The sequence below is a fragment of the Lissotriton helveticus genome, chromosome 10 (assembly GCF_964261635.1).
Source record: "Lissotriton helveticus chromosome 10, aLisHel1.1, whole genome shotgun sequence".
Lineage (NCBI taxonomy): Eukaryota > Metazoa > Chordata > Amphibia > Caudata > Salamandridae > Lissotriton > Lissotriton helveticus.
Window position 1 is genome coordinate 170,433,680 of NC_136071.1, and position 24,850 is coordinate 170,458,529.

General features: G+C 44.5%; 1 protein-coding gene across 1 annotated transcript in view; it reads left to right on the top strand.

Annotated features, from left to right (window-relative positions):
• FOXK1 (forkhead box K1) overlaps positions 1-24,850 on the top strand; it is a 459,662-nt gene that overhangs the window by 208,809 nt on the left and 226,003 nt on the right. The window contains exon 2 of the mRNA XM_078665011.1: positions 19,499-19,696. Coding sequence (XP_078521137.1) covers positions 19,499-19,696 — 198 coding nt within the window. The remainder of the gene's footprint in view (positions 1-19,498; positions 19,697-24,850) is intronic.

Here is a 24,850-nt window from a genome sequence, read left to right on the forward strand (position 1 = left end):
GGGGGTGGGAGGAGATCTGGAGCACCTAGTCTTCAAATGCCCCTGTGTTCTCTCGTACTGGGACAAGATCTTTGGTTTCATGAAGGAAGTCCTACATATTACTCTACCAAGAGAATTCTCGTCGCTTGTTCTAGGTTTTGCCAAAGCCGTCACTCTCAATGAAAACGATAAAGCCCTACTGGACCTGCTGCTGACGGCTGGGGTTAAAATCATACTTAACAACTGGAAAAGCACGTCCAAAGCCTCCTTTCCTCACTGGTTGAACTGGGTATCGTACTTGAGAGGTGCTGACAATATATCCTTGACCTCCACCCCGTGGAGACCCCCATCGAGGAAAATCTGGTCCTCGCTAGACACTTATTTTGATACATACAGACCTCCTTGAATCTTGTTTACAAGGTCCTAGAGCGTGTCATCTCACAATGGTTCATTCTGATTATTAGCCAGTCTGTGTTTTTGTATATTCTTAACCACAGAGTGAGGTCTCCAGCTTCCACATGTACTACAGGTTTGAGATACGAAAATGTACATCTTATGTAGCCTCAGCGATAGTGGGGTGATGCCTACCTACTTCAAGGTCAGGCTATACATGACACCAGTTATCATCGGAATGTATGTGGTCACTTTCAGGGGAATTTTATGTACCGTGATGGACTATTTGTTTTCTGTTTTATGGACTCAATTGCATTATTGATACCAACTTTCTGTATTCCTGTTCATGTGACTGTAACTTTTCGTACTGAACCGACTATTCCTGTACTGATGATTCTCTTTGCAGCTCCTAATAAAAAATCTTTTGAACACAAAAAAAAACAATAGTCCACTTTATTTGATGGTGTTTTCGTATGTTCATGCACAGTCATCCATTCTATTAGTTTTCAGGCTTGGGCAAGGCATTGTGTAGTCAGTCACGTACGGTATGGCTAATTTCTGTGGCTAAAGAGCAAATATAGCTGCCTCTGTGCCCTCTGCATCACGTGTACCGTAAATCCACGTATATATCTCTTCATCCCCATGGTATTGCGCTGCATGCTTTAGCCATCTAGTGGTGCTTTACAGCGTATGTTAAATATCTCCAGAAGACGTCACCTGACGCAGCGGTAGCGTGATGGGTTGTACTGCCAACCGCCACCTTGCTTGATGCACTCAGGTGAGCGGCTCTGTGGGTCTCAGCGCCCTCATACAGACCTTGTTAGTCCTGTTACAGCTCGTGCTAGGCACGTGCTCTTCCGGGGTTTAACAGGGTTTGGAAAGGGGGAGCACGTTCTGCAGGAACTGCAGTGCTGTGCGTTTTTCTAAGAAAAGCCGCATTCCAGCACCTTGCAGGAGGCCGTGTTTACGTTTTTCCTTTCTCCGCGTACTTTGAGCTAACCAAATGCAGTTTTACTTCAGTCTGCATGTAAGAAACGTGTAGATTTGTTTGTTCAGTTCTATTTTTCAGTTGTTTTCTCCATTAGTATAAAATAAAGTTCTTATAAGATTGACAATATAGCTCAGTCAAATATGCACCTAGTGCAGATCCCTACTCGAAATGCCCATGATTATTTCAAACTATATTAATCTGAAGGAGATACATGAACTACCGTTCATTTGGGTGCACATAACACTAATTTAATGGCAAGAACTAAATTCGTTTTTCTTGCGTGCAATATAAACAAATAATTATACGAATATTGAATGTATATATCTACAATAATACTTTACAAATGAGATATTGACTAGACCTGTTAATTTCCATGCCTTAATCGAAGACCAGATGCAGAATATCATTAGCCACGTTCTAATGCCTCTCAATTTTCTATTCCTGTTTTGATCACTTGTATTGGGAAGTTGTTTGCCTTTTTAGCGAAAGCGTAGACTTTACCATTACTGTTTGTGTCTTTAGAAATTTGTGATACGAAAACAAAGTCTATGACTCCATATATCTGTGCTCCCTTTGATCTCACACCTCATCCCAGCCAAAATAGAGTGCTATAGATCTAGAGTCCAGAAGTTATGGGGAGGGCTGGAGGCCATCTTTTCTTTTACGCTTTTATCTTCTTGAAGGTCTGGGCAGGTAGAAGACTTATATTTGAAGAGAGGAGAAAATCTGTGGATTTGGATCAACAAGTCCACCACAATTATATTTTCTGATCTTTTAATTTCTAGTTCTCATCTTTTACCTGGCGAGTTAATGGGAATGTTAATTTCGGAGCAGCTTTTGATAGACCGAGTTATTGCCTTCATGCTGGCAAAAAATACTTGCATTTACTGGAGGACAAGTAAACATACCTGAAAAAGTAGACTAGGGTTTGGTACCTAGTTGTGTGGTTTCTTTCTCTCATATCGACTCATATTACCTTTTAGGTATCAAAACCGCAGTAGCTGGTTTGGATGTTTGCAATAGTATTTATACTTCTGTAATCCCCTGTAGTTGAATCCCATCATTTTAATGATGCAATGGCCCTCATCACTGTAAAGGACCTCAAGAAAAAAACTCATGCATTATGTGTATTGCATACACTTTACACATGCTGCCTAGACCATACCAGGCAATTGCACATGTACAAGGTTTAGGGTAAAAGAGAAATTAAGGCGCAAGAGAGCAAACATACTTGTAATTAGTTATTACTGCCAAATGTAATTCCTGTTGTCTAAAATAATTATTATAGATCCAGTAGGTAGTTGTAGTTAGGACCTAGTTTCCATAGGAAAAGCGTTTTTTTTAAATTTGTCTATATCTTTGATGCAGTTTGACGAATCTTCATGAAAGTTTCCCAAACAAGTGTGACGGTTATAGTAGTTGTGTATGGAAAGTTTCAGGGAGATCCGGCAAGCGGGGGCTGAGAAAAAGGGTAGTGTAAAATAATGTGAGTTTGCCATAGGAATTCAAGACATGACAACAGTCCGAACCGCTTAACGTAAGTACTCCAAATTTGGCGGAAAGGTAGCAGTTGGTCCAGACAGTGACCTTTGTGTGAATTGGTGTAAATGAGTTCAGTAGTTTTTTAGATATTAAAAGAAATCCAAATGTGTATATGTGGGGATGCGGATCCATCGCAACGCCTATGTGGAGCTTTACGAACCGATGTGCCAGGAGCAGAGCTGTGATTGGCTGGCCACTACCTGTGTAGAAAGTTGCAGCCCACCGTTTCGTTTTGTAAATTGGGACTATGTCCCATGGGATGAAAATAAAGATGAAGAACTATAGAAGAGGTCAGGTTAGGGGTACGCAGCCCCCTTGGGTACATTGTAGCGGTCACTGAGGGGCTTCTTATGAGTAAGAAAATGCCCCAAACAGTTTTTAGGTCTCGCCTGGTGTTAGCAGCCGGCTTGCGCTGCACTCGCCATGCGAGGGCTTTTTGGAATCGATACGGTTCCAGAAGTCCTGTGTCCGCTCCGCCTGCAAGTTCCATTGGCGTGCATTGTTTCTCGTCATTACTTATGGTAAACAAACTTCTTTGATTGCACCGGAGGGTTTTTAGACCCTCCTGGTTGCCACCCTGTCTGCTTTAGGCCACGCCCACCAGGATTGGATCATGTACTGGCGGCATGATACTGTCTCCTTTGTTCAGTCTTGAGGAATTTTTTTCCCATTAATGGCTTTGGCAATAGCGGTGCGTGTTTATTTTTGCCTCACGCTCCATGCAATTATTTAAACTTTTCAATTATTTTTTAAATTTGTTCATGATACTGTTTCGAGGTTTGGTCAAACTCGCATGGTAATTGCTAACAAGGAAGTGGAAACAGTAGACACACTAGTCTAGGGATAATCAACAGACAACGGTACATAGAATCCGAATTACATACGCAAATTGCTGGATTCATGAGGGCAAGGTTGTCACAAAAGAATTCTGTATAAATGTGATTTCTGTTACGCACTTTTAATAATATGCCACCCTAATGTTATATTGCAGGAGAGTAAATCCCACTTAAGGGGGGGGAGGGAGGGGGGGCAGATAACGTTTCACTAGAAAGTTAAAGGAGCGAACTGGAGAGTTTGAGGGTATTTTTTTTTAAATCCTCTCACCCCTTCTCACTCTTGAAATTGTCATTTACTCTTGTCAATGGCAGCAATAAATCCCTTTCGGGATGGGATTACCTGCGACTGACGTATTTTACACTGAACTTCAGGAAAGTTGTGATTTGGCAAAAGCCGTAATTCTACATTTACTTCACCTCCGCCAGACATGGCTCAGCTGGACGGCGAGGCGCACCCGTTCCCCGCCGTGCCACAGTGCCCGCCGCAGCCCCCTGGCGCTGCAGGGGAAGCCGCTGGGGGCCCTGGCTGCGGATGGGCCAGCTTCAGCCCCCACGCTCCCCTGAACCGCGGTCTGGAGCAGATCTTGGAAGAGGCTGTCAGCTCGGGGGCTCTGAGTATAAGCGGCAGAAAGCTGAAGTAACTGCCCTGGACTTCGCAGAGCCTCGACCTCTCGGACACAGTGCAGGCAGGCTGCCAGGCTTGTGAGTGGGGAGCGCGAGACCTGAGGCGCGAATAGAAGGCAGGCCCTGGCCCCGGGTGTATAAGTGGTGCTTTCAACGACGAGATTTGCGTGAAGTTCCGGTGTTGCTGCGACTGCGACACGGCCAAGCCTGGGGTCGGTTGGGGCTCTGAGGTTGCAAGGAGCGGTTGAAGCTGGGTGCCTGACTCTAAGATGGCGCCCAGCGGAGACGCTCCATAAGCGGAAAATCAGCAGCGCTCACCTCGGGGACTCTGGAGCATTACTCACCGGTGAAGATCCTGCATTGCACCCGTAGCCCCACCTGCAGCGCCCTTTCTTGGTCCCGACCCTGAAAGTGATTCAGAGTTTGCTAAATTTCATTTCCTGGCAACAACTCTGCGCTGCTCCTTTTGGGACGAACCATGACCTTTAAATGGCTCAGGCGAACCCAAAACGGGGAGCCACGATCTGAATACTGCGTGGATGTGAAGGGCAGCCCATGCATGTGTGATACCGCTGCTACTGCAGCGCGTGTGGCCTAGGTGCAGCACTTCCTGCAGAGACAGAGGTCCGCTACCTGGCAAACGTACTAAAGAATGGTGCCTGACCCCAAATGGAGGTCGCATGAAGACCAAGTTTTACTGTTTTCCCCTGTTGATAACAAGCATTGCAACTCTAGTGTGTGAACATGTTTATTCCCACAGCGCCTGCTTCAAGTGGAGAGCGATCCAAAGCTTGTCAAATTTAGTTTCCTGGCAACAACATTAAGCCGATTGACCCCAAGATGGCTGCCACAGTTTCTCCCTACTAGCGGACTCCGACTAGACCTTGATCACACCCCCCATCGGCCTTCATGGTAGCCCTAGCTCCCTCTCTGACTTGTTTTGACTCCCTCCCCTCCACCGCCTTCTTGTTCCTCAACCTTTGTAGCCTATGTATCTATTCAAATCTGTTTTTACCGGACGTTGAGACTTGAGCAACATGGCTGATGCTCGGTGGAGTTGCTTGACAACTAATGAGGAGATTGGCCCAGGTTTCCCCCTCGACCGTCACCTACCCAGCCGGACATTGGACACATTTCTTCCTCGTCTCCCTGTTATGACTCCTTTTTCCCCTCCTTTCCTACAAATTCTCTCAACCTCATTGTTTATTTACTGTACCTTACTACACTATTGTAACTGATGTAACTTGTAACGCAATGTTCCTCTTTTGTAGCGCTCTGATACCTCCGGGTCTAGCCAGCGCTATATAATCCTTTTTGATGTACCTTGTAATGCAACGATCCTCCGATTAAGCGCTCTGATACCTCCGGGTCTAGACAGTGCTATATAACTGTCGCAAATCAAATAAACTAAAAAATGGTTTTCCCTGAATGCTGAGACCTGAGTAACATGGTTGATGACCGATGGAGCTGCTAGACAGCTAATGAAGAGATTGGCCTTGGTTTCCCCCTTGACCGTCACCTATCCAGTCGGACATTGGGCACAGTTCCTCCTCGTCACCTTGCTATTACTCCTTCCTCCCCTCCCTCCTACGAATCTTGAAACATTGTTTAAGTGTACTGTATCTTACTATGCTCTTGTATCTGATGTCAATTTTAACACAACAATCCTAAATGTGAAGCGCTCTGATACCCTCATGGGTCAAGTTCGCGCTATATAAAACTTGATAAATAAATAAACAGCTTTTTATCGCTGTTGTATGTGTAAGACTAGTTTGTGTTTTCTTCTTCAGCTTTTGCATCAGTGCCATCTTTAATTGCTTATTAGTTTTACTTTCCCTACTGTTTATGCGTCTTAAGGTAATAACTCTTAAATTGTATTACTATTTTAAAGCAAGCATATGTGTGAAATTGCAAACGTTTTTTTTATGTAATTTCCTAGGATCTCCAAATCACATTGACCATCTTGAAGACTTTTAAATCTTTATATGTGATTAACATTTTCTTCCGAGTTGGAAAGATGTTTTTTTCCATCAAGGAACAATTATTCTCCTTGGTTTTGTGCCTGGTGTCCTCTTTCGATAAAGGGTTTAAAGGAAATTGTTCCTTGGTTGACTGGATTGCACAGTGTATAACATGGTGCTTATAGTGACCTAATGTCATCAGGGCCTCACAGCTGTTTACAGATGAAATCCAGTATTAGCTAGATGGGTGCTAACCGGCAAAGTGCAGACTTCTACGCACTAAATAGCCCATTTTCTCTCTCCTCCTAACTTGGAGGGCAAGGAACTGAAGATTGGCAGGATCTGAAATATTTCTCTGCTCCTTGCTTATAGGGTGTTTACGACTGTGAGAAACTGCCTCTTTGGGCATGGTTAGCTCCCACTTTTTGTCTGGTAATTTTTTTGTTTCGATTGTAGTGCACAAGGTACCTGCCAACCAGGTCCCCTGTGCTAGTGCTTCTTCCCCAAAACATTTCCACAATTGGCCCTTCTGCCCACCTGTTAGTCCCTAGTAAATGGTACCTGGGTACCTAAGGCATTGGGACTGAAGAGGGTGCCCTCATCTAGGCCCTGCAGACTGCCATTGCAGCATGTATGGCGTGGTGCAGACAAAATAGCAATGCCTGTGTGCCATGCCCACTTGCACTGCCTAAGGTATAGGTAAAAAAGGGGGTGGTGATGGACGGATCATCTGAACCAATCAAACACTCACACCCAGTCAACAGATCTGGTTTTAATCCATCACCGTTCTTTGGCCCACTCTGCCACCCCAGTTCAGACATGGCCATATGATGGCACATTGATGGCACCTTGATCGAATGCATTTCAGTGGATAATATTATCAACGAAACCAATATTCTATAATTATTGAGCATTGCGATTAAAAATCTATTTCTAGAACTTAGGAGGTATAAACAGTGGTCCTGCCAGCGCCTATCTTACATACTGGTGATTGCGGATCCTGATTTTTGAACTTTCTTTTTCTCTTGGTTACGTTGCTAATAATCCACCTCTATGAGCGGAAATTGAAATAACATCTTATGTCACAAATGTAAAACCTTGACTGCTGGTTTTTATTTTTGAATATCATAAAAACTATTCATTAACATGGCCGGAATATAAGCTTTGTTTAGTGAATTCTGAAAAAGACGATATTTAGTGTGTCTATATATCACTTAATGTTGTCGAGGCTGAAGATTGCCCATGGATACTTGTTAATATTGATGTGTGCCTTTAGTGTCCGATATCAGTGAATATAATTCTATTTCGGGTAATTGTTGGAGCTATATATGATACATTTCACCGACCGGGTTTTAATTCTTACCCGTCAAGATGCCTTGTACATTCACGTGATCGGCAAGCACCCAGCGACACACTCCATTGACCGGGCTTTACGTTTTGCCCATCAATGGATGACCTTTACAACCATGTGATCGGTAAGCAGCCAATCGGTGTTACTATGAGTGAATATTTAAACAAAGTTTTCACTCAGCTGCTTTTGATTTTCTCCTTGCGTCTTCATCCGCCAGACCACGAGGGTCTCTGCCTTTCATTGCAGCCTCCACGTCTATGCTGCTTGGATTATCAGTCACAGGTACAGACATACCGGCATGCGTTTTCTTAGACTACCATAGGTGACTGCGCACTATTTTCGCTTGATGCGTATCGGCTGCTTTACTTTGTCGTCTTCATGCCTTATTGTATTTGTATATCGACATGATTTGAATTAAGGGGTGGGGACGGCAAAGCTCTCCTTGACTTTAATGTTTTGTTTAAATTGTCGAATATCGTTCCCTATAATCGGGTCTATTTTTCTTAATTTACCCTGTAATTAATATCTTGTATTTAAAAATTGTTTGATCCCTATATATATAGGGTTGTGGTTAAATAGTAATCTGTCTTCCCCCTTTTCTCTCTTCTTCCCTCCGCTCTAGCATTACGACTTTTATCCAGTACGTCAGCGCGGAGGTTGAAGGCAGTTAATTTTAAATCAGGTAGCTGACGCGAGTGTTATTTACTTAATTTTAGATTTCATTAATTTTTAACCAATTTGTTTCGCGCAAATAAGGACTCTCACACAACTCTGAATATAGTATAAAAGGTCACCTTTATTACAGGACAGCCAGAGACAGACCCGCAACATAACTTTTCCAACCAAACTTTATCTTTATTTCTTCTCCAAACCTTTTACATATAAACCATAACGTTTTCCAATTCTTTCTATTTCCAATAACCATAACTTGTTTTAATACCATCCTTGTGTTTTCCTTCTTCTTTCCATCTCTTCCCCACCTACCCTCCCAAGCCCTCCCCCTTAGAGAAAGGATGAATCCGCTCTAGATTATCCAATCCCCATCACACACGCCAACGAAGACAACAAAAAAGTCTGCCTGAGTAGTCCTGAGGTGACATCCTGACATCTCGACCTGTAGCAAGATGTATATATGCTTGCCTAGTTTTTTTTTTTTTTTTTTTTAAATTTATTTATTTATTTATTTATTTATTTATTTTTGAACATGAAGACATGACAGACGACAAAAACCAACCCCCCCTTTGATTTTGCAACCAGGGTGGGTGGGTGGGTCAAAAAGCGACACCACCGTTCCTCTCACTCGCTCAGAGTGACGTCAGCCCTCCCTCCCCTCCCTTCCTTTGGACCTAGTCCCTCCCACCACCCAATCAGGTTGCGTGAGGTCGTCCCTCGCGCGAAATGCCCCAGGGGGACATTGGCTTTGCCAAGTGCCCCTGGGGGCCCATCGCGCAAATAAGGACTCTCTCACAACTCTGAATATAGTATAAAAGGTCACCTTTATTACAGGACAGCCAGAGACAGACCCGCAACATAACTTTTCCAACCAAACTTTATCTTTATTTCTTCTCCAAACCTTTTACATATAAACCATAACGTTTTCCAATTCTTTCTATTTCCAATAACCATAACTTGTTTTAATACCATCCTTGTGTTTTCCTTCTTCTTTCCATCTCTTCCCCACCTACCCTCCCAAGCCCTCCCCCTTAGAGAAAGGATGAATCCGCTCTAGATTATCCAATCCCCATCACACACGCCACCCAGGAAAACCCTTGAGTTTTCCTGCCCCACCCAAAAAATCCCTCCCCAAATCTAGAAAAAACGGACAGCTCAAGTCAATGAAGAATAACTGTGAAGGAAAAACTGTTCCATTGCAACTCATTTTGTCGGTTTGGAGCACCACAAGTCAACACACCAAAGGTTTGCCAAAGTATCTCTTAGTTCCATTAAATAATAGGACTGACCCATCTGTGACAGATGCACCCCGTCGCTCCGTAACAAATGCAGCATGTCACCATTAAAATGTTCGTGTGCAATGACCGTAATGCCCATTGCCACGCAGTATGACTTCAGTGCTTTATTAACCTTTTTGCGGGCCCTCTCAACAGCTGTCTGAACTCTGGCTCCTTTCCATTGGCTCCTGTAAAGAAATTCAGTCCAAACTACCCTGGTCCCTTCCCATCTGTCTTTGATGACAGCCAAATCCAGTTTCATCTGCTTGATTAAAGCCAGCCCTGAACATTCCAACAAGTCATTTTCCCCTAAATGCAGGATCAACAAGTCTGGAATGCCCCACACCTCTGCCATTTTATTTAAGACCGAAAACAACTCCCCCCCATTTCATCCCCCCTAAACCCCTCCAAATCACCTCATGGTCATTACCATACAACCCCAAACCTCTACCACATAGCTGTTGTTCGGCAAAGTTCGCCGCCCACTTCACGATGGAATGGCCGACGATCCACGTCCTCTTTTTTCGAGGAAAATCTGCCACTCGACCTGTGATGGAAAAAACACTATAACTAACTGGCCATATAAAGCGGATGGCATTGCTGTGTTTTTTTTTTTTTTTGTTTTTTAAACCTAACATATTTAAAACAACAATTGGATTTCCATCGGCCAATGCGCTGTAACTCCTCTGCCCCCCAACCCAACCTCGCAGCTTCGGTAGCCGCACCTATTCTGAATGAATGTGTCCCAAAATAATGTGGATTTTCCCCTGCTAACGTTAATGCTTTCCGCAAAACTGCTAAGAATTGAAAACAAGTTAACTGCGTTTTATTTTCATGGCAGAATATATCACCATCCCGAAAAACCTTTGAACTCACAAATGCCTCCCATTCCCCCACTGGACAGCAACCCATCACCCCGCTCCTGCCAAGACGCACCAATGACCCTTTACCTGCTTGATCCGTCTTTGACCTTCTCAACTTGATCTGCAATATATCATTATCCAGAAGAACAATATCAGACGAACGTATCCCACCCAGATTTCGTAATCCCAGTAATTCTGATATCCTAAAGGCACCGAAAAACAACCATATCATGCTTAACCTGAACCTGTAACATTCCCATTCATCATAGCAGCATGAAGGCAACACACCCAACAATTTATGTAATAAGTCAAAAGTAATAGGGTCCCTCAACCTTGATGCTTGACCAAAAGACCTCCCAAAACCCTTCAGCATTTTCTGTACACGAAAACCTTTTTGAACCTCACACCCCAATTCCAGTTGGCTATAAAAAGAAATGCCTGCTAACTTGCCCACAATGGTGGACGGAGACAAACCTCTGTCTATTAAACTCAGCACAAAGCCCAACATAAATTTTTCATCTCTCACCGCTGTACCCTCCCTGCCATGTTGAGCCGTATAACCCAAAAAACCAGACCATGCCAGCTGATAGCTGCGTCGTGTAGATTCTGACAAGGATTGCTCGACAAACTCAGCCATTCTCAATTCCCCAGGTCCCATATGTTCGGCGGAATCGGTGTCTTGCAATGGTCTGCTCCCGGTGCCAAATCCCGAAACCTCTGCCACTGACAACAAGACAAAGCGTCGGCAATTGAATTGTTGACACCAGGGATGTGTTGCGCTTTAAATACAATATTCAGCTGCAGCACCCGTAACATGTAAGCCCGCAACAACTGCAATACTTTCAGATCCTTTGCCCGCTGCCCATTCACCAGATAAACCACCGCCATGTTGTCGATATGAAACAACACACATCGGTCTCTGAACTCCTCACCCCAAATCTGCAGCGCCACCAACAAGGGAAAAAATTCTAAAAAAGCAATGCTGCGACCCTGATGTAACCACTGTGCAGGCCATTGCTCCGCACACCACCGTCCATCCCAAAATAAGCCGAAGCCTAAAGCCCCGGCCGCATCAGAGAAGATCTGCACTGGCCAGACAGTGTCTTCCGATACGAAGTTAATGGACACTCCATTGAACTCATCCAAAAATCGCAACCAAATGTTCAAATCCTCCTTAATTTTTGCTGTCATCCGTATGTGATGGTGCGGCAAACTCGCCCCAGGCGGGGAGGCTCATAAAATCGCAGGGATAGGGCCCTCAGGCTAGGGCATATAGGGCTGTCATGATTTGGCTACCTGGATGGAGAGAACAGAACGGACAATTCGGAAAGGTACAGTACTCTAAAGTTTATAGTTTGTAGATCTCCGATAATTCATTCAAGCCTGATACAGCCGTATCAAACTTAACGATGAGCAGTGCGTCTCTTTTTGATAATTTTAAGTCATGATCACCCCCGCGTGGATCTTTCTCAACTTTGGAGATGACTGTCCATTTCAGGTCACCAATTTGGTGTTTTAATCTTGTCCATTGGTTCACCAATGGTGCTGTTTCCACTTTATTTTTGATTCTAGATTTATGTTGTGAAATGCATTGGCGGACTTCCTGATTCGTCTTGCCGATATACAGAAGTCCGCAAGGACACAGTACTCCATATACAACAAATTTTGATTTGCAGTTGCTGAAGGGATCATGTTTCCATGAGCTATCTCCAATCATGTAGTACGAGCTGCAACCCCAAGAGAAGTCCAACCCACATTAAGACATTTAATGGGCCTTAATCCTGTAGTTGGCCATCACAAATGTGGTAAATGTGTAAGTTGTGAACATACCATCGAAGGATCTCTGTTTCAACATAAAGGAATCTCATGGAAACATGATACCTTCAGCAACTGCAAATCAAAATTTGTTGTAAAAGTTGAGAAAGATCCACGCGGAGGTGATCATCACCGTTCTTTAGCCCACTCTGCCACCCCAGTTCAGACACGGCCATATGCAAATCAGTTTGACCCTGTGCCCCATGGGAACAGTCCAGCCGAACTGCCAAGCCATGCCTTCCCTGGACGGGAAACAAGCTTCCTAGGACCGGTTTCTGGCATTTCAGCCATCTTCAGCCAGGCTTGCTTGAATCCAGTGGCAAAGTGAGCAAGGGACTCACGTCTGAGCATACCCTGCCAAATTATGGCGAACAAAGCAGTACAAAAGAACGGTGATGGATTAAACCCAGATCTGTTGACTGGGTGTGCAGGGATGTGGAATTCCTATAGCCCGACGCCCGGGACATATTGTTTGGGGTCAAGGGCTACAAGTTTTAATGTGCATTTTGTCCTTGGGACAAGTAGGCCCAACCCCCTGCAGCACAAACCCTTTGTTGCCAGTTTACAGTACCACATTGTGGCTCAGGGAAGGGCATTCTCTACAATTGAGGTAAAGTGTGTGTTATATGTAATATGTGTGTTAATGCTGTTCAAACTTGTATATATGGTTCATTAACGCAAAGCCTTTATTATTAGGGTGAGCACTAAATGTTTTAGGCTCAGCCTGCAATACTGACGGTGGTTCCAGTATAAAAGTGTACACACATTTTCAAAGTTTAATAATTTGAGGCTCTGTATAATACACCCAGAATGCTCTCTGATGATATGCAAATATTTGCAGAAGCTGGAAAGCAAGAGTGATGATTCTTTGCTTTCAAAATAAAACATTCACAAAAAAATGCATGTAAGAAAAGAAAACATTTAGCTAAACTACTGTAAGATTTTAGGTACCATATCTTTGCAGCATCATTTAGTAACATGTTGATGTAAGTTATGAATGGAATATCAGTGTAACCAGTTTAACCCCTTAAGTGCTGCCGTCGGCCAACGGTCGTCACGGGCACTACCTCCCCAGTGCTGCGTGCGACCGCTGGACGTCCAGTTCAGCACCGGATAATGGACAGCGCAGCACTGGGGAGGTTTGTTTACTAGCTCCCAAGTGGTTAAATATGAATATGGAAAACAAGAACAAACCAGCATTGGCAAAGCTAGTAGGTCTGAAATAGGTGGTCAGCCTTTTGGTTTTGTCAAGGCGTGACTTGTTTAGGCATGGTTTTTGTAAAACCTTAACAGTGTGGGAGCTGCGGGGTCCTCACCATTATAACAAGCATTGGCAAAAGCAAAGAAAAAATTAAAAAATGTTGGTCTCAGCACACATTGCCGCAGCGGTTCTGGGCACTGAACAAAACTACTTTGTGTGCCAATATGCTTCTTCTAAAAGAGCAAAATAGTGTCACTTACAGGGACGCCAGCAGATAGACAGACAGAGAGTAACAGAAAAAAACAAAAAAAAAAAGGTCATGGTTAATGCCAGGCCTAATTAGAGGCCCAATTATTAAAGAAAGTCTCAAAAGTGCATCCATGGTATATATCCTTGCATTAAGTGCATATGTACAGTTTCCATTAATTCACAAGAATTTACAGAAGTAGGCCAAGAAATAGTACTCCCAGTAAATATTTGTAAACTGCATTTTAGCATGTGAAAATCTGAATGTTTTCAAGTTCACTTTTCCTCCAACCACTTTTTTCCCAACCCTGGAAGAAGTTAAGTCTGCCACTGTCAGTAGTAAATTTCCAACCGTTCTCAGTATGGGAAATGATTAGAGAAGAATTGGTGAAAACCCTTAAAACATGCACGTTAGTAGGTTTGCACAGACTAAAAAGGGCATTCCAACCCTGGAACTATTGCTTACCACTATCTTCAGCCCCAGCATGTAGACCTGCAGAAACATAGCAGCATAAAGGAATTGCTAGTATTCAAACACTACTATGGTATGAACCCTGGCATAATCAGAGGCTATATCAGAACTCTTATATAATGAGACTGCTGCGTAATTTGCTTTCTGGACTACATGGCACAAAGGGGACAAGTGGATTTTGTTACAGGACAAGTAGAATTATTAAGTAGCCTGCCCCATGGACAAGTAGATATTTTATTAAATTCCACACCCCTGGTGTGAGTGTTTGATTGGTTCAGATGCACCGTCCATCACCACCCCCTTTTTTACCACCCCCTTTTGTAATGCTACGGTATAGGTAAGTCACTCTTCTGCCAGCCCTAAGGCAGGGTGCACTATACCACATGTGTGGGCATATATGCATGATCAGGTATGCCCCAACTATATTTAATTACATTCCTAGATATTGATTTTGGTTGGAAAGCAATAGAGTGTACATGGAATGGAAACTCAAGAACTCGAGTTCCCCAGCAGCATGATGACTTCTCTGAATCCAGGAGTGTTATGTACCAAACTACAACTCTCAATAAACCCCCACTAATGCCAGTGTGGGATTTATTAAACCATGTACTCAGAGGGCACCTCAGAGGTGCCCCCTGAAAATCTACCAACCCTGATGTGGTCACAGACTACCACCAGACATGTTTCTGGACTCCTGGGTTGAGAACCTCTGCTCTCTGGTACCAGAAACAATGCATATCCTGGGTGGAGGTGTTGCACCTCCCCCCTCAGGATGGGCCCAGTGCTCGAGAGTGAATCTTCAAAGGCCTACTGCCTTTGTAATTCAACTCCCAGCTTCTGCTTCTAGCAGCAGATTGCAGCCCCCGATTTAAATCCCCACTTTTGTTGGGAAAACCTAGGAAGATTAGGAGGTGTGCCCACCTGTGCCAACTCCACCCCTAAGTTGGAGGAGGTGAGGTGAAGCACGTCGTCTTGAAGATGGTGAGACCCCTCCAATCAGGGCTAGGCCTATGCCCCTCCCACAGGAGGGTGGTAGAATTGAAGGTGTAGTCTCCCCTGGTAAGGTGCCCATTGGCCCTACCTGCTACGTCCCTAAGTTTTGTATTTAGGTGGGTCCCCCAGACCTGCAAACGAATTCCTGCCGACTAAAGAAGAAAAAGGACAAAGAAGACGCCTTGCAGAAGAAGACTGTCGACGCCTACTGCATTGGCCCCAGCCCTACCAACTTGTCTGCAGCTCTTAAATCCTGCTAAGAAACTACGCCTATCCTGCAGTCAGCGACCGCCACAAACCCCCTGGGAGGGGTGCCTACTTTTGAAGAAGACAAGAACTCCTGAGGACAGTTGCTTTGTCCACAAATAATACAACACCAAGGACTCTGGTGCCCAAGAATCCACGATCCTAGGCCACTATATACACCCGACACCTCTGGCCTATGTCCAGGTGGTCCACCAACCCAGAAAAGGTTCCCCAGCGATCATGAGTCCAAGTCCAGCATTGGCTGACCCCTCCTGAACTCCACAACGCCACCTACAAACTGAATCCTGACGTTCCCCCTGACTTGCTCCGGTAAGAAGAATCCAATGTCAAAGGACACCCCTGTACCCGAAGCCCAGGGCCTTGGTGATCTGAACCGACAGTGTCCCTGCGACCCGCAACACTTCAACTTAACTCTGCTTTTGATGGTGTCCTCTGTGAAGTCCCAGTTCGACACCTGTAGCCTGTTTGTCAAACTGAGATTCCTCATTGAAAAGCATTGGGCACCCAACGCTGTATTTGCACCCTGCACCCGGCCGCCCCAGTGCTGCTGCTGGTGTATGTTTAGTGCTGCTTTATGCCCTCTCTCCCTCCCCCACCCCTGGTGCGTGCTCTAACCCCCCAAAGCTTGGCTCCTGCAAGTGATTTACCTACCTGCAACTAGTGTGGCTCCGAACACCCCAGTCTCCATTGAAATGCATTATGCGTATCTCTGAATTGGACGGCTGCACCCAGCCGTTCCCGTTCCACTGGTCGTGCAAACTTTGCGCTTACCTGAACTTTGCCCTCTGCTGACCTTAATCCATGAAGACTGGAACTGTAAGTTGGGTACCTACCCGTGAAACTGCATTGTTGTTTTCCTCAATAGCATAACATTGAATTGTTTGAAAATTGCACTTTTAACTTTTAAAATACTAAAGCATTTTTCCTGATAAACATACTGACCTTTTTGCGAAGATCTTAGTCTTAAAATAAAACTTAAACAAAGCTTATTTTTCTAAAATTGGTGTGGGTCTCATTTTTGAGTTGTGTCCTTTTTGGGTTTGTGTGTGTGCAAGAAATGTCTTGCACTCCTCTCTGTTAGACCTAAGGCTGCTTGCCTACACTACCACTAATAGAGCAATTTGGGTTGCATTGAGCCCTGTACACTTCTGGAGAAATCTTTGGACTCTGTGCATGGTATACCCACCTAGTGGTCTACCATATACTGAGCCATCTTCCTACAACCACCCACTGTTAAAGCATGGTGGGTAGGAGCCTCAAGTGTAGGTATACTCTTCTGTGCTCTTGTCCACGTTGTGCATGTGTACAGAATCAAAAACAGGTCAATGTTCTCGCATTGCAGCTCTCTGACACACACAGAAACAAAAATATACTTTCTACTTTTTAGTTTCAGGGGGACATTAATCTTCGTCCAACAAGCTATCTGATAATTGGAAGCTACATATACTCGTCTTTTAATAAAAGATTACCAGCAATTAGTGACTTTGGTGTGCTTACCTTCTTAAGTACAAGTAACAAGCCTTGTTATTCAGTTTTAAACACTATTTGAGCTGCCTACGAAATGCCTGTATTACTCGACTTTGGTTAATTAACATGAATAGTTGGGGGTGCCGCTCGAAGTCGTGGACTTGTGAAGAAAGCTCCTGGTGTCCTTTAAAAACCCTGTCTGCTGCACATAATGAGATTCTAGCTGTTCAAATTGTGCCCTGTCACCTGGAACTGCCGCTGGCTTCACCTTTGCCTTTTCTTCATCTGGGCTTGCTGGGGGAGCGGGACTGCGAGTCCCAGAGGTGCTAGTGCTGTCTCAATCTCGCGCACCTGGTGACTCTTCCCGCCCCTCCTCCCTGCTGGACTTTAAATACGACTCGCGGCCCCCGCTACGCGGGAGCCGCTCGAAGTCGTGGACTTGTGCAGAAAGCTCCTGGTGTCCTTTAAAAACCCTGTCTGCTGCACATAATGGGATTCTAGCTGTTAAAATTGTGCCCTGTCACCTGGAACTGCCGCTGGCTTCACCTTTGCCTTTTCTTCATCTGGGCTTGCTGGGGGAGCGGGACTGCCAGTCCCAGAGGTGCTAGCGCTGTCTCAATCTCGCGCACCTGGTGACTCTTCCCGCCCCTCCTCCCTGCTGATCCCTGCTGGACTTTAAATACGACTCGCGGCCCCCGCTACGCGGGAGCCGCTCGAAGTCGTGGATTTGTGAAGAAAGCTCCTGGTGTCCTTTAAAAACCCTGTCTGCTGCACATAATGGGATTCTAGCTGTTCAAATTGTGTCTTGTCACCTGGAACTGCCGCTGGCTTCACCTTTGCCTTTTCTTCATCTGGGTTTGCTGGGGGAGCGGGACTGCGAGTCCCAGAGGTGCTAGCGCTGTCTCAATCTCACGCACCTGTTGACTCTTCCCGCCCCTCCTCCTCCTATTTAGGACTTCCCCCAACCGCAAACGCGGGGCGCGCGCGGGCGAAGCTTGGGCCAAGGGCGGGCCCGTTTTAGCCCGTTAAAGACCGTGAAAGACCGGGCCCCCTCTCTAAGTCTTCCTACCGTACGAACTATTTACGAACTGTATGTATGCTCTACTCCTCTCTTAACAGTTCTTAAACTATTTTATGAAAATAAGTGTAAATTTGGGACTGTATATTGTGTTTTTCTAGCACCATAACTACACGAGGAAGTAGGAGCAAAACAGCTGCAGAAGGGGTTCAGGTAGTAGGCCCCTTAGATAATTTTATTTTAAGGGCGAACTCCTTTATAGACCAAGGTATCTCCGACCTGGAACGCAGTGTCCCAAGATCCAGCTTTAGCTTTGGCAAAAAGATCTTCCTTGGGCCACTTTGCGACCGCTAGAAGCCCCCCCGATAGAAGTCCGTGCTGATCTGCATAGCCTACCAAATGTGGTGGACCTATCAGCATCACAACCTCTGTCCGACTCCCAAATAAGTTTGGAACTGGAAACGACCCCAGATTTATCTATGCTCACCACACCAGAGGTAACGAGACAGTTGAGGGGAAGGAGGGAGGGCGCCGTACGAAAAAAAAAAAGGGATAAACAAAAAATTACAAGGGTCAAGAATACACGTGAGTTACCAAAAAACCAGGGGGAGAACTCAAACCAAACTACACAGAGAGGGGAAAAAATAGGCACACTGAGCCACCAAATCTTGTAACAAATGAGATTTTGGGATGCGAAAGCACTGAGGCATTGATTAACACGGCAGGGGGAGGCAATGATAAAGAGATTGTTAACCAACTTCTAATAAAAATGGGAGAGTTACTTAAATTTCATCTTTCCCCGATAGAAATCAGACTACAGCACGTTGAAAAACAGTTAGCTGAACTGATAACCCTCTAAAAAAAACGCTAATTCATGGGGCATCAAAGACAGGGGGAAGCAAACTGAATACTGATAAACTAGTGGGACCACAAATAACAAAAACTGTGGCTGCAGGGGTAAATGTAACATCGATAACCCCTGCAGTAGCAGAGAAGAAAACTGCAGATAACCCCAAAGTATCGACCGTGCAGGTCAGGATGGACAATAATACCTCCAAAGCCCCCGCTTTAAATGCGAATAGGGATTGTAACAGGGGAGCCTTCGATAGTAGACCTGCTGTCAACCTTCCCCCCGATGCTAGCCCTTTTGTGGTGGTAATGACTGGCGTCCCAGAGTTGGTAAACACCACAGAGGAATCTAGCTGGTCATTAAAGAACAAGGTCCAACATTGGCTCAATAAGAACCGACCATTACCACTTTACTGGTCGAGTAAGATCTTAATGGTTCGCAGGGCTCCCTGGGTGGGGCATGGAAGGAAAACAATCCAGGGTGACTGCGTCTTGGTCAATTTTGAGGACCCACGCACGGTGAATCATATCTGCTACAAAACATGAATAGTTTTGCATAAAATGTTAAGTTTGAGTAAAGTATTTGCTAACTAGTTACATAGCTATTTTGTATACAGCACTTGTCAAGCAAGTAACTTACAATATTATTTTCAAACAACTCGATCTCTCTCTCATTTACAGATGTACGTTCCGTTTCCCTAGTACTGTTATAAAGATACAGTTCACCGCTCTCTACCACAAAGAAGAGGTGAAGGAAGAAGCCCCCTCCTCCCCGCTTCGACCACTTTATCCCCAGATTTCACCACTGAAGATCCACATTCCGGAGCCGGATCTCCGGAGTCTCATCAGCCCCCTCCCTTCACCCACTGGCACTATCAGGTAAGGCTGTCACTGTTATGTCTCCTACGTTTTGTTATCAACGTTGCAAGCAAGGATGTGAGTAGTAAAATATTTTTCTCAGATTCTAGGTGAATACAGGTTTCGGGAATGCTTTCCTACAGCTGGCGTACTTTATGTCTTCTAGTTGGGTAAAAGATATCTGTGATAAAGCCTGACTAGGGCTGGCTTAAGGACTGGTGACACCCAATGCCACAATCTTTGTTAGTGCCCCTGCATTGCCTTATGACTTCCTTTTCACCAGATTCCCTCACTGCCACCTTCCAGCAGAGCCCCTCATCTGTCCATAGCACCCTCTCACACAAATTGTATTTGTTTTATAGCGCTACCCATTCAGTGTAGGATGTCAGAGCACTTTACATCACACACAAACACACACTATACAGAGTTAATGAATTATACAAGGGTAAATTAGTCTATCGGAAATGGAACATAATACAGTCAGTGGGGGCCGGCATGGCTCGAGGGTGGCCGGGCGGGGAATGGGGGGATCGCGCCACCCAGGAAGCAGCAGGAAGCAGCATAAAATAATATTGCAAATTTATTATCATTTTATGTTTCTACTGCCCACTCCTGCGACGCTCCTCGGCCACTAAAGACGGTGAGGATTAGAAGGTCCAGGAATCACGTCATCCATACTAGTAGAGAGTATTTTTTTAATTGGTTTTATCCAGAGAAGTAGAAACTTAGTATTCTAACTCATGAACTGCAGGTAACAAAAGGATCTCTGTGACTAAAGCACTATCCTATTAAGCTAGCCACATAAAATACAGTTCTGTGATCTGCATGGTACAGGTTCTTTTCAGCAGGCATATTAACCTGCGACACTTTATGATGAGTTAAAACCGCATTAGGCAAAACTGATCTCGCACCAGCAGGAATATGAACCCGTTTTCTGCGGCCGTTATTTCGGCGCAGTGCGGGCTTTCTAGAGAGTGGGTGGGGCCGCGTCAGCCGTTGAACGTTCGCAGCACCAGCCAGGTAGTGCTCCGAACGTTCAGCGGCCGACGGCAGCACTGATAGGGTTAATCATCAGAATTATCCTTACATTTGTATAGTTACTTAAAAACTGTAGGAAACTGAAGGAACTCTCTAGCAAGTGTTTTTAAACTCCTAAATACTTTATATCACAGTGCTAAGCCTCCTATAGGCTAACAATGTCTTGCAAGCAACAGAGCGCGTGCTGTCTAAGTTGAGATGAGACCTAAAAAACATCTAGTGGATGTGGTTGTAGATAATAAAATGCAGCCTTCAGGCCAGAAACAAGCGTCATTCTTGAATAGTGACACCAAGCACAACGTAATGTGCATTTAAAGATGAGCAATACTATGCTAGGATGGTCAATTAGACCATTGGAGGAGAACCATTTATAGTCTAAACTTGTAACAAACCTTTAGAGAGACAGAGTAATCTGGATATAATTTATCCCGCAATATTTTCAAGAAATCATCATAATCCTATTTCGGTGTGCTTTGTTTCTTTACCTGAACAAACTACAGCAAGTTTTGAAGCCAACATGGGCTTCACTAAGGTGTGAAGCACACCTATAGGGAGATTGAATCTGTTTTTTGGAAGCACTAAATATGAAATGGATAGTGCAGGGTATTGTGATTTTAAAATATGAAATTATCTCTACACATTTTATGCCAAAGATGGGAAGTCCGGCGTTCCTTAATATTAATACATAATTGATGGGATGCAAAAGACTTGTAGAACAAAATTGTGTCTATTTTTTCAGAACCTCATTTAGAAAGTAAACTGGCCGAAGATGTGAAATCGTTTCACAAAAACTTGCATAATGAAAGTATCAATTCTTTACTTTCTTTGGATAATTGCTATTTACAAGGGTGGTTCCTCCGTTTTGGCGGAGGAGCGTCGTCCCCCTGCCAGCAGATGCAAACCTGGGAAAAATAAAATTATTATAAAACAGGTTTATTATCATTTAATTTTTCTTCCCAGAGCCCTCTTGCGGGGGTGGGCCATCCATCGAGACGACTCATGAAGGAGGAGTGGTGGGCATTGCTACAAATTCACGTGTCTGTTTGGCTGGCCACACCGATATGCACACTGAAATGTCTCCAACCTGAGATGTGTTGCTGGGTTGGAGGCAGCAGGCACGGGATCCCAGTCTCTCTGGGAATGCAAATCCGGGTTGCTCAGCCAATCCCGGCTCTTCTCTCATGTTGCCAGAAGCATGAGCGCAACGTCTGGGTTGACTGTAAGCTGTGAAAGTGGGTAGGAACGCACTGCTTGCATGTAACAGCATCATGACCCCATAGTGTCTTGGTAGTTGTAGTTCAATTTTCCACACAAAGTTCATATTATTTTTCAGTTTATGCCGTCTTTCGAAATCTTATCTCTAGAAACTAGTGTTTTGAGATTCCTCCTTCATCAGTAGAGAGTATTTCCGGGTTTCTGGACACGCTGCCAATTTTCTCAGGTATAATCCCATTCATAGCCTGCAGGCGTTCCAAAGCTCGTCAGCTTGGAGTGGCTCGCGAGAGTCTTTTATCAGTAAAAGTGGGTAGGAATGCACTGCTTGCATGTAAGCAGCCTGTGCAGCAGTGAAGCCAGAAGAGCGGCGAGGGGGTAGGGCAGGTAAGTTCTTTTTATATTATCTGTTATTGACCACCTCCAATGCACCCCCTCCCCACCGTGCTGAACCTCGATCCCCCCACTGGCCCACCACATTTCCATGACACTCTGGCAATTACTGGCTATGTATCTTATCTTTGACTAACATGATTTTTTGAAAAAGATATTCCTATTAGGGAAAGCCCACGATATCTCTAAGGAGTGGCTGTAACTAGATGATTCAGTCGTGCCCTGTCTCTCCCCCCCCCCCCCTCCCCCCATGTGGAGGGAATGGACTTTAATAAAACTCGAATTTCTGGTAGTTTGCTCAAAGAAACTTCTTGAAACCCATTATCAAATGTTTCCTTTTCTTTCAGTTGGTTTTCAAGTATGCATTTACATGTGTTTTATTTTAATCTTAGCAAGTTTGCGCTATCCGCGTTTATTGCAGTGCTTTCCTTTTTAACAATGATTTTTGGTCAGTGTGACAAAGTTTAAGAGTACTGCTGATATTAATGTTTCGCCCATTTCTCGCAGTACTTTATCTTGATTTTCATTAAGTTCAGCGCAAGAGCCAGATATTGTCAATTGTTCAGTGGGCCACAGTTTGTGGAGTCTGGTGTGTTTTTTGATACTCGGAGCTGATTTTTACATGTTGCACCTTCTTTCCAGTATCTGCTGCACATCTCGTTCTTTTCTCGTGTTCTCTAAGAAACCCACACGGCCCCCGCGTCAGCTCTAATACATTTAGGTCGAGTGTTTGACCAGACTGCGTGGGTGTTTTTTCTCAGTGCGGTTGCCGTCGTGGAACATGCTTGCTCTTCGCCTAGCCATCTCTTCCTGCCAGGGTGGTGATTACTGTTTATGTCCTTTCCGAATGGAGCATTAGTCGCAACGTTGTTGTGAACATAGTTGAAATACTCTACGCATCAAAGTCAAGAAGGAAGTGCTCAATGTTATTTTTACCCTGTGGGTGTCTCGGCTTGGACAATCATTAATTAATCATTGTTGGTGTTTTAACTGGAGCTGCTTAAAATGGATGCGAAGGGAGAGCATGCTTATTACCTCCAATTAGCAGCCTGTTAACTTGTAACTAAATTTTAAATCCTTGCAAGGGTAAAACAAAGCTCATTTCTTAGAGCATTGAGTTGGGTAATGATATTAAGCATATTACAAGGCTATACAAGCATAAGATTAATTATGCATATAAATGTACGACATTTTACTATACATATTATGCTGCTTTCCATGTTAATAGTGGAAACCGAATTCAACACCGCTGCTCTCGTGTTACATACTAGCGCCTGTATTACGCATAAGATGCCCTGTCCTACACTGCAGTCTCCCTGACCTGGGGACAGTACTCCCTTCTACAGCCCAGGCACATCCTTACCCCTCCCTCCCTTCCTGAACGAATGACCAGCGTATTAGTGACAGAGGGACCAGCTCTTCGATGACTCTGGTCAGCCTTTCACTGCCATCCGGAGTTTGAAAGAGGGGCAGTGATTCCCACCGCAAGCAGGCATTGTGAGTCACTGCACACGACTGAGGGTCCTTGGGAACTCCTTGCATCCTTCCAAGCCCTCAAGAGTGCACTGGCTGTGCGCCAGCTGTATTTGGCTCAGAATCACTGCACCGCCTGACATTTCCTTTGCTACTGTGCCCACGGAATTAATATGGCACGGGTCCAGTGTCCGAGGGTTCTCTCATTTCCATGGAACCATGCCTACGTACACATGAGGGAAGCACCTTCGTGATCATGCTGTGGCATATTTTGTTCCAGCACCCATCTGTGTGTAATATCAAAGTGTGCAACGAGTGCAAACAACTGGTCCACACGCCGGTTGTGCACTGTTCCCATTCTGTAAAACGGACTCTAGTATTTAACACATGTACGTCCACGTAGCTTCTTTTTCATCTACTTTTTAAGTCTGTTTTCATTTCAATTGGACATACTGAGGAAGGTTTTGATATCTTTTGGCCAGAAAATGAATTTATGATCCAGAGCCCATTTCTTTTTCTGGCAAAGTTTTGCTGGATGGATTTTAATAAAAGCCACTCATGGGACCAAAAGGAAATCTGTGAGTTCAAGTAAGGTTAGGGCTGGGGCATCCCTTTTATGTCACTAATTTAGGGTAATTGAATACAGGATACTAAATGTATAGCACATCAGTATTTGCTGGATATTTCATCTCACTGTTTAAACACATCAGTTGTAGAACTACATTTAATTGTCACATATGCACGTTTAGATAGCTTCGAAAACTATTGTCACACTTCGATTAGTGAAAGCACCGTCTGATTGGAGAGGAGTGTTTTAACTAGCTTCTTGCCTACTGACAGGTGTCTTTGCGTTCTTCTTATACTATTTCCCTTGTCCTGCCAATCAGATACTTCAGTCTGATCCAAGCCTACACTTTTCTGGTCTCCTCGGGTTCACATTAGGTGCTGTCGACAGCTTGTAGGTCTTTCCGGAGTGTTTCTTCAGGTAGTTCAGCTAAGCTATAAAAATTAAGTTAAAATGATTTTTGAACAGGAGGAGGGAGGGAGCACACTTCCTCA